The sequence below is a fragment of the Meriones unguiculatus genome, chromosome 4 (genome assembly GCF_030254825.1).
Source record: "Meriones unguiculatus strain TT.TT164.6M chromosome 4, Bangor_MerUng_6.1, whole genome shotgun sequence".
Lineage (NCBI taxonomy): Eukaryota > Metazoa > Chordata > Mammalia > Rodentia > Muridae > Meriones > Meriones unguiculatus.
The window spans coordinates 50,235,745-50,246,271 of NC_083352.1; the positions used below are offsets into that span (position 1 = coordinate 50,235,745).

The window sequence follows — 10,527 nt, forward strand, 5'->3', positions numbered from 1 at the left end:
CTTAGCTGAGTGCATTATAAAAGAATACACAAAGACATCAATGTTCACATTACTTGCTTCATAAAGCTTTTTCTGATTTGGTCAAAATATTTTTAAAAGAAACTAACTCACTTATAGTAACAGCTTTAATTAGGTTTTTATTTAAAACTTACTGGTATAAGCACTGACTTGCACCAACAAGGAAATAGATGCAATTTTTCTCCCTGCCATGTGGCCAAAAATGCCAAGGTTTACCGAAACAAAGTAAGTTGTCTAGGGTTATTTTATTAATGAGCAGTAGACCCAGGTTTTGAATATGGGCATCTTAGTCTAGCATCTTAACCACTACACCATTTTAAAGCACAGTTTAATCATTTCCTTTTTAGACAAGCAAGTTTCTTCTTGACAGGACATAGGATTGTACATTTCAGACAGCTCATATGCACCCAACACTTTCTGTATTTTTGTCTTGACTTTCTGCATCCTTTTTCTTCTGAGCCCCATGTTGCCAAGTATAGCTCACCTCTTCTTGATAGGATTATTTTCCTTGCAGTGCTGAGGGAATCCTTGGGTGTATGCTTTGCTAGAAAGAGAACTGCTCCTACGGAATATTGGAGAGTTGAAAGCAACTTAGACAACCAAAATAATGAGCAGGAACTCTCAGGAGGAAGGGCAAATAGCAGTGTTCACAGGTCACCTTGCAATTCTAACCTCTCTCTCTCTCTCTTTCTCCATATATTCATATATATATATATATATATATATACATATATATCAGGGGCTAGAAATATTATATATATAATATTATATATATATATAGCATATATATATATATATATCTATATCAGGGGTTAAAACTATGGCTTGGTGGTTAAAAGCACTTGCTGCTCTGACAGAGATCCTGGGTTCAATTCCCAGCACCTACACAGTGGCTCATACACACTGGTTCATACTTCCCTGTAACTCCAGTTCTAGGGATCCCAACGCCCTCTTTGGGCCCCTGAATTCGCCTACATGCATGTGGGCTCACAGATAGACAAGGAGTTGCACACATAGGTACATAAATAAAAATACACTTAATAAATTATATAAATCAAAGCTACAATAAGATACCACTTCATACCCAGCAGCATTAGGAAAAAAAGTACAGACCAAGTGTGGTGGCACACACCTTTAACCCCAGCACTTGAGAGGCAGAGGCAGCCTGGTCTACACAGTGAATTCTAGGATAGCCAGAGCTACATAATAGAGGAAACTTGTCCCTCTTGCCTGCTCTTTGGATCCTTTTCCTCCTAATCGGTTACCTTGCCTAGTTCTGATATAAGGGTTTTTGCCTAGTCTTATTGTATCTTGTTATGCTGTGTTTGGTTGATACGCCTGGCAGGTCTGCTGTTTTCTGAAAGGAAATGGAGGAGTGGATCCAGGAGACAGGGGAGGTGTGTAGGGAGGAACTGGAAGGGGTGGGGGATGGGGTATTGCTGTGGGGGTATATTGAATGAGAGAAGAAGAAGAAGAAGGAAACACGGAAGGAAGGAAGGAAGGAAGGAAGGAAGGAAGGAAGGAAGGAAAAAGAAAAGAAGGAAGGAAAGAAAGGAGAAAAAGAAGGGAAGAAAGGAAGAAGTGTTAGGAGATTTTCAAGCCATTTCTGTCAATAATGTAAAATATTCAGCCACTTGGAAAATTTTGATAGTTCATCAAAAAGTTAAATAGAGAATTATTCTACTACTTACCAATTTTTCTGCTAGGTATCTACTCAGGAGAAATGAAAAAATGTATCCACAGAAACATCATTTCAACAATGTTTCTACAGTACCAAAAGTTGAAACTCAATGTTCAATGAACAGATAAACCTACCATGTAAAAAAGATACACTAATAAATACAATGAGGAAAATGGGGGTAGTTACCCCATATGTATGACTGGTTTTGGAGGGTGATGAAAAACATTTGAAATAGATATGGCAGTTGGATAATATCGTGCATACACTAAATACCACCAAAGCATGCACTTTAAATTGATTGACTATATAATATAAATTTCCCTTCAGGGAAAAAATTACATAGAAATATGAAGGTTTTTTAAAAACACATTTGCAGCCTTTTCCTAATTTTTTTTTATCTTTTTAGTTTCTAAACAACTTTTTAAGCCCCTCTACAAATTTAGTATTCACTTTTTATCCAGCTCCTATGGCAAATTGGATTCTTGTCTTGATACTGTTAAAAAATAACCTGCACCCATGAAAAGATAAGTTTCCACTTACTTTTATTCAGAGACTAAAGGTTACTAGTGAATTCAGTATTAAAAATTCAATAGCACAGTATTAAAATTTTTTAACTTACTTAATGTGGATTAGTGTTTTGCCTGTATGTCAGTGTGAAGGTGTCATATTCCCTAGAACTGGAGCTACAGACAGTTGTGAGCCGCCCTTTGGGTGGGGAGAATTGAACCTCGGTCCTTTGGAAGAGCAGCCAGTGCTCTTAAATGCTGAGCCATGTCTCCAGTCCAGGAATAAAATTTTCACAGGAAACGTTTTACATTACAGCATCAGTAATAGTTACCTAACCTTGGTGAGATTCTAGCTTTCAATTTAAAAGAACCACTTTTTAAATGTTGACTGTGTGTGATGATGCTAGCTGCATAAGTCTGATACCCTGGGTTTGATACCTTACAGTTATATAAAAAAACAAAACAAACCTGGATGTTGTGGTGAGCCTGGGCAATTCCAGCTCCCCTACAGCAAGATATGAAATAGAGATAGGGAACCTCCCAGAAGCTCCCAGTTAGTTTGTAGCACATCATGCTACAGCAGAAAAGGAGGCCCTGTAGCAGGTGGTGATTGGCTCCCCAGAGTTCTCCTTTGACCTCCATATGCACGCTATGCCCAACTCACATGCACATACATGTACCGTAGTTTAAAAGAATTTTAAAAATTGCTCTAATAAGGACTGAATTTCATTGGTTAATCACCATTCAGAACTCTATTCTTTGGGATTTTTTTGTAATGTTATTATGCAAATGAGTATTAGTAAATTGCTAGTAGTTATGAGTTCATAAAGATACTTTAATCAAGTAATTTCAAGCTTTTTTCACAAGGAAAGATTTTATAGGGAAAAACCATATAACTTAATCAAAAACTAAATCTTTACGGATTAGATAAAAATATACAATATGGGAGAAAGATGATTTTCAAATAAACACCCATATCTAAGCTACATGGTTTATTTTCTCACATCTAAAATCAAAACAAAACAAAACCCCACCACCACCTCCTCCAAAAACCTTGTCCCAGAAGTCACTAGGATACTATAAATAAGGTTTCCATAATACCTAGAATCATTGCTTCTGCTTACTAATGTTCTAAGGACATTTTAATGCTGCTAAGGGCCAAACACCACCTGCTTTATTTTCTAGTTGTGAATATAACCAGAACACTTGAAAATAAGTACCTTACCTCCTTGTCAGTCAGTCAATACTGTAGATAGAGGTCTAGAGGTCATCCTCATCATTACATCTCAGAGCTACTGGCAGTTATTGGTAAATGTCATCAACATGCTCATCTTGCCAAGACAACAGAGGTAAACCTCAGGAAACTCTGAGCTGTATCGGTTGTCTTACCCATTTCCAGCCTCCGGTGTGCAAGTACTCTTAGAACATTTTCCTGGAGTTGTTTTCCTTTTTGATGTGAGAAGCTACAAGCCTGATTTGTGATGCTAAAACATTTAGCAGGGCAATAAAATCCCAAGAAAAACAGGTGTTTAAAATGGTAACACTGTCAGAGAACGAAACACAAGAAAATACAAAGGAGTACCAACCCTTAAACAAAGAGCTCACTACACATCCAGCCTTCTCCAACCTGACAAGGTTTGTAATGTAGCCATGTTGGCCTCAGAACTCGTGATCCTCTTGCCTCAGTGTCCAGAGCGCTGGGATTAAAAACATTCACCACACACAGTTTTACTAACACCAGTTTGAATTTGCAAAGCAAACAGCACAGAATGTGAGTTATTTTCTGTTAATGTTGTATCAATTTGAAGTAACTAACTAACTCTAGTTGTTTTTTTTTTCTCGGTATATGCAACATTTAATGCCTTCTTTTTATTTTTATATTAATTACAGTTTATTCACTTTGTATCCCAGCTGTAGCCCCCTTCCTCATTCCCTCCCAATCCCACCTTCCCTCCCTCATCTAATCCCAAGCCTCTCTCCAAGTCCACTGATAGGGGAGATCCTTCTCCCCTTCCTTCTGACCTTACTTATCAGATCTCATCAGAACTGGCTGCATTGTCCTACTCTGTAGCCTGGCATGGCTGCTCCCCCCTCAGGGGGTGGTGGTCAAAGAGCCAGCCACTGAGTTCATATCAGAGATAGTTCCTGTTCCCATTACTTGGGATCTCACTTGGATACTGAGCTGCCATGGGCTATGTCCAAGCAGGGGTTCTAGGTAATATCTATGAATGGGCCTTGGTTGGAGTTATCAGTCTCTTCTAGAAAAGACCCCTGTGCCCAGATATTTTGGTACTGTTGCTCTCCTTGTGGAGCTCCTGTCCTCTATGGGTCTTACTATCTTCCCCTTCTTTCATAAGATTCTCTGTACTCCGCCAAAAGTTTGGTTATGAGTCTCAGCATCTGCTTTGATACCCTGCTGGGGAGTCTTTCAGAGGCCCTCTGTGATAGGCTCCTGTCTTGTTTCCTGCTTCTTCCAATGTCCATACTGTTTGTCTTTCTGAGTGAGGATTGATCGTCTTACCCAGGGTCCTCCTAGCTTGGTGTACAGGTTTTCGTAGATTTATCCTATATTATATATCAAGTATCCACTTATGAGTATATACCATGTGTGTCTTTCTGCTTCTGGGATGATCTTTTCTAGATCCCACTATTTGCATGTAAATTTCCTGATTTCCTTGTTTTTAATTGCTGAGTAGTATTCCATTGTGTAAATGTACCACAATTTCTGTATCCATTCCTCCATTGAAGGATATCTGGGTTGTTTCTAGGTTCTAGCCGTTATGAATAAAGCTGCTATGAACATGGTTTAACAAATGTCCTTGTTGTGTACTTGAGCATCTTTTGGATATATGCCTAGGAGTGGTGTACCTGTATCTTGAGGAAGCCCTATTCCTAATTGTCTGAGAAAGTGCCAGATTGCTTTCCAAAATGGTTGTATATTCCCACCAGCAATGGAGGAGGGTTCCCCTTTCTCCACATCCTCTCCAGCATGTATTGTCACTTGCTAACTCTAGTTCTTATTCAGCAAGTACTATGCTTACCTTTGCTGGAATGTTGGGGTGTCTTTGGAAAGAGAGAGGCACAGAAACAATTCATTTTTCTTCATGTCTTCAAGGAATAATAATAACAATGCATAAAAGGAAATTTAAAAGTGGCTGAAAATCAGTGGAACTCTAATTTTCGAATTTGCTAACATACGTTGTAAAGCACTTTAAGAAAATAATGCTGGCCTGGCACTGATGGCACACACCTTTAATCCCAGCACTAGGGAGGCAGAAGCAGGTGGGCCTCTGAGTTTGAGGCCAGCCTGGTCTACAGAGTGAGTTCCAGGACAGCCAGGGCTTCAGAGAAAAACCCTGTCTCAACAACAAAAATAATGAAATAACTAAATAAATAGAAAAGAATAGAATGCGTAATTGCACATCAAATTGGCCTAGGGAAGGCAATGGGTTGTATCTTTTATTTTTCACTTACCTTTAATTACCTAAAATTTTTAAGTTTACAGAATAAGAATTTTTACCGGAAATATTAAATCAGGTCCCTAAAAGCTTAAAAAAAAAAAAAACCTAAGCACAAAATAAACACACTGCAGCATGTATAATAGTAATCACCTTTATTTAAAATATTTTTAATCTAGGAAGCTCAGTTTATATGAGTTTCCAACTAATTATGAGAATCAAAAAAAAAAAAAACCAACAAAAAGCCAAAGAAAACTTTCTGTAGAAAAAATACACAAGAATATTTCTACATAAAAACATAAACATTCTTTACAGTCAGACATCTATGTGCTAGTGTGAATGCTGCTTTTCTAGTGAACACCACTGTCGACCTTGAGATCTGATTTGTTCTTGTCATTCTTCACTGAGTAGATGAAATAGGTTAAGGTGTCTTTTTCATTCACTGGAATCGACCTAAAATGGCAACCAACTATCTACAAAGAAAAATGAACAAATTAAACGTTAGATGTAACAGATGCTGTGAGCTAAGTAAAAGGTACTGTTGTGTCAAATTATTGTAGGACCACAAGAGATACTTTTAAAAATTAAGCTGTTTCAACAAGATGTGAACAAGCCCCAAAGCACACTGGAAAAAGATATTATAAACAAAAGACAGTCTGATCTCAAAGGATCCTTTAGTCTACTCAGTTAATATGCTCTAAGTATTTTATCTGCTTTGGTCCACTCAATGTGCACCGGTTATAAGTATTTTTCCCTTTACATTTTACAACTTCAGTTTAGAAAGTGCATTTTCTTAAACATTAAATACTAATAAAATAAAACATAAGAGCTCATGTGTGTTATACAAGGGAGTTTTGACTGTATTCACAGGAAAAGATTAACGGAAAGTAAAGGAAGACAAAACAATCCTTGGTAATGAACTATAATAACAAATATCTTTGGTGCAATTGATATTCACTCTTCATAAGTTTCTTGGAAATTTTTAATAAAATTTAAGAATAGAAAAATTAAAGGAGCTAGAGGGATGTTCAAAAGGACTGCCCTCCTGTTGCCCTGGCTTTTCACTTTATACCACTTGTACACCAAAACTACCAACAGACTAATAAGATACTGAGCTGCTCAAGTGCATGCTCAGATTCTAGGACAGAAAATAACTCTGAACTAATACAACTGTTTTTAGAAGACCAGATCTTAAAAGTCTGAGATTTGAGTTATATATTTAAATGTAACTTTGCATCAGTTCTTGGCTCCTATTTGTTACAAAACAGGGATAACACGCTCGATTAGCGTCTAGTATAGTTCATCATCATATAGCGAGCCCTTATTGGTGTGAGCAGGTTTTTTTTAAACAGTATAAAGCTTACACATACCTCAACAAGTTGTGCTTTGTTAAGACCTGGTCTGGTGGTAAGCTTGAAGTGTCTTTTGTATCTTCTAAGTGTATTTACTTGTAATTGGTACAAATCAACCTAGAAAAAAAAATGAATTAGTTCACTCTGCCGAAAAGATGCCACTGATGAGTATGGCAAAGGGCACTTCCACTTCAACACAGTAACAACTCATTTATACAATCAGACCTGTGATTGATTAAACATTTCCATCTTTGGGGGATACATACTGTAAACTTCATGAGGAAAAAAAAAAGAAGTTATATGTCCTGGGCTATAAAGAATTGTCACCTGAGGCTTAATGCTAGTATAAATACATCTTAACTGACTATATTTAACTTTGAGATTTCTCACATGCTTTATACACTTAAAAAGTAGCTCAAGTATTTACAGAAATGTTTGGAATTGCCAATGTGCTTGTGGTTTCCATTGAATGCAGAGATACTTCCATCTACCTCCGGAGTGTCCATGTCCTGAGCAGGTGACTCTCCTCCGTCATCATCACTTCCTTTCCTCTTTCTTCTGTTTCGAACACTCTGTATTAAGTTTTTATGATAGTCACAAATGTAAAGATGCCTTGCCTGAAACAGAAAGAGTTCCATGGGCTGTGAGTGCAGAAAAATGTGTCCATATGTTAGAAAAATGCACGTGCCCAGGTGAATGGCTAAGCCACTGTTAAGACGATGCAATGCTTCTTTCCATTTTAAAACGCTGTGATATTAGAAGTCTGGCAGCAAGGTGGGGGCGGGGTAGTAGGAAGTGGTGGGTGGTTGGTACCAATGGAGGGCAGGCCAGCAGAGGAAGAGAAATTCCAATTCTCCGGATTCTGTCACCAACTTTCATCAAGGGTGACCTAAATGAGTTAGCTCCTGCTGGTTTTGAGTTAACAAGGGGAGAGGTGACAGTGCCCACAGTTTTGTATCTACATTTTCTCATTTGAGAGCAGTCAATTATATCAATGGTAGGTAGATGCTTCCTAATCTTTCTAATTAGAAAGTCAGGTTCTGCACAGATACCATCTATACATTTTTAAAAGGAGCTATTGAATTCATATCCTATGTTTAAATTTCAAGCACTGACTTTCTTTGTGAGAATTAAATGTATTTGTATGTATTACGTTTTCAACTGAAGCAAACTGAAATTATTCATATTAATTTTCAGAGGTGCTCATGGACCTGACTGAGAAACTGCTTAAAGAGAATCACAAATAAACTTTTTAAAAACTGTAAATACATAGGCATTTGAGAGTTGCATAGGGAGGGATAGGAAATGCTGACCTGATTGACAATCTCCCCTCCCCCCCTTTAAGAGGCTACAATTAAAGGCCGAAAGATCAGGCTTTTGAACTGACTTCTAAGCTAAGGGCAAGCTAAAAATATACAGGATGCCTGGAGGTTCTGCATCTTGTTCTTCACTTGCCATCAGTCAGAGCTCTGAAAAGTAGCAATGGATACCTCTGAAACCTCATCGCTGGCCAAAAGAGCAGACGTGCAGAAAGACAGAAAAAGAAATCCCGATGGCTACCGAGCGGGCTGTAAAACCGCAGAGGCTTATTTGCAGCCTCGGCTTGGAGGAGCAGCTGCCCGAAAAGCTGACACCGCAAACGCCGTTTAAAACTATCTTCCTGCAAGGCAACTGGTGAGCTCTGCTTGCCTTTCCTGCGTTCAAGAGAAAGAGAACACCGAAGAAGAGGAAAAGCAGGATTTCCCTTCTCTGCGGTGTAGGCTCCTGCCAGACTCTGACTTTCCCTAGAGGACCAGAGCTACTCCCTGGGGACAGAAGCTGGCTCTGGCAGCAAAACAAAGGCGCCTCCATTACAGAACGGACTACCCCGCTCCAAGAAAACTACTCTGAGCCCTGGGTACCGCGGTCCTCTTTGTTTCGTTTCCAGATCGCAGAGAAGGAGGAAGAGGGAAGCCTGGCGTGGAAGAGACGCGAGGCAGCAGGAGTCCGGGTGAGCGGTGGAGGGGACCCGCAGCACTGCGCGAGCGCGCGCTAGGGGAGGTGGCCCGAGTTGCAGCTACTTTGTTTCAGGGAACCAGTAATCCCACCTGCAGCCCAGTCTTGGGGACTCGCGAACCCCTACAACGACCCGGCAGGGCTAGCAGGGTAGGGCAGGGCGGGGCGGTCCCGAGTCCACTTACACTCTTATCCAGCTCGATCTTCACCTTCTTCTGAGAGATGCTCTTCTGGATCCTCTTGCTGAAGCTGGCGTTGCCCGCCGCGCGCCCGCACCGCTCACCGTCCTCCCTCAAACAACAGAGTTGCCCGGGACCCGGACCGGCCGCTCCAGGTTGCCCCGCAGCCGACACCGCCCCGCCACTCGGTACCTCTGCCCCACCGCCGGCCGCGTTCCCGTTCCCCGCCGAGGCAGCGGCAGCTGCAGCGGCGACCACCGCGGCGACCGCGGCGGCCGCGTCCCCGCCTCGGCTCATCTCCTCCGGAGTGAAGCCGTTCATGTCTGCCAGCTCCGGGGCGCCGGCGCCGCTACTGAGCCCCGCTCGCCGAGCCGCTCCGCCTCCTTCCCCGGGGCGGCCGTTCACTCCGCACCCCAAGTCTGTCGGCGACACGGTCAGACGCCCAGAGTCCCGGGCCTGCTGGTCTGTCGGCGCTGGAATAGTGGCCGGTTCCTATGACTGTGATGAGGGGTAGAGCAGCTCCTAGAAAGGAGACCCCACTCACTGTCACATGGAGACTTCAGCAGTTGGACCGCAGCTCCTCCGCCTCCTTCCAGCCCCAGAACCTGCACTGGCGAGACGCCCCGCCCCCGGCCCCGCCCCTACATGCCGCGCGGCCCCACGGGAATAGTAGTTCTCAGTTGCGGAGCCGACTTGCGCTCCGTTCTGATTACGCGCCAGACCTGCTGGACAAACTACTTATCCCAGCAGACACCGCGCGGCAAGCAGCTACCCGGCCCCCCTCTTTCTTTTTTTTCCTTTTCAAGCACAGGGCAAATCCGAGTGTGAGGTCAGGCTCTTACTGTGTCTTCTCGCCTCTGCTCTGCTGCGAGCAAGGCTTGCTTTTAGCTCCCGTTATTACGCAAAGTTAGTGTTCAGACGGCCAGCAGACTCCTGGGAAGGAAGATAAATTGTGTGTGTGTGTGTGTGTATGTATTTGTGTGTGTGCTAGAGATTAGTGAGAAAAAGTTTACGGGCTGTTTCGTATTTATGGAAAGAAAAAAAAAAAAAAAAACTCGGGCGACCTGGCGTTCTTTTAGCTGGGTCCTTCATCTCTACCTCCACGCCCAAACGAGACTTCTAGAGCTTGGCAGGTCCTCAGCACACCCGTGTGCCAGCAAGCTGCTTTTTCCCCTCTCTCTACTGCACCGTATCGGTGAGGGGAGGGGCTTAAGACCATTTAAAGGAACCCCACTGGTACCAGGGTTGATGGACTGCTTCCCCCCAAAACTTCGCAGCGCTGACCGTAGGGAACGAGGAGAGAGGAAGGGATCTCGTTTCTTGAGTCTTACAAATGCG

The 10,527-nt window shown here is 41.9% G+C and overlaps 1 protein-coding gene across 1 annotated transcript; it reads right to left on the bottom strand.

Moving 5' to 3' along the window:
* Positions 1-5,803: 5,803 nt before the first annotated feature.
* Sap30 (Sin3A associated protein 30) lies at positions 5,804-9,792 on the bottom strand. Its single transcript, XM_021648077.2, has 4 exons — positions 9,196-9,792; positions 7,507-7,632; positions 7,034-7,132; positions 5,804-6,136 (listed from the first exon to the last, which is right to left on the bottom strand). Exons 1-4 carry the CDS (start codon positions 9,508-9,510, stop codon positions 6,014-6,016), a joined length of 663 nt encoding a protein of 220 aa, XP_021503752.1. The 5' UTR covers positions 9,511-9,792; the 3' UTR covers positions 5,804-6,013.
* Between the last annotated feature and the right edge of the window lie 735 nt (positions 9,793-10,527).

Excerpts from the sequence above, each read along its gene's own strand:
- Sap30 (XM_021648077.2), bottom strand. The coding sequence starts at position 9,510 with ATGAACGGCTTCACTCCGGAGGAGATGAGCCGAGGCGGGGACGCGGCC. Across the intron at positions 7,633-9,195 it reads AGATCGAGCTGGATAAGAGT|GCAAGGCATCTTTACATTTG; the intron begins GTAAGTGGACTC and ends TTTCTGTTTCAG. Across the intron at positions 7,133-7,506 it reads AGGACATGGACACTCCGGAG|GTTGATTTGTACCAATTACA; the intron begins GTAGATGGAAGT and ends TTTTTTTTCTAG.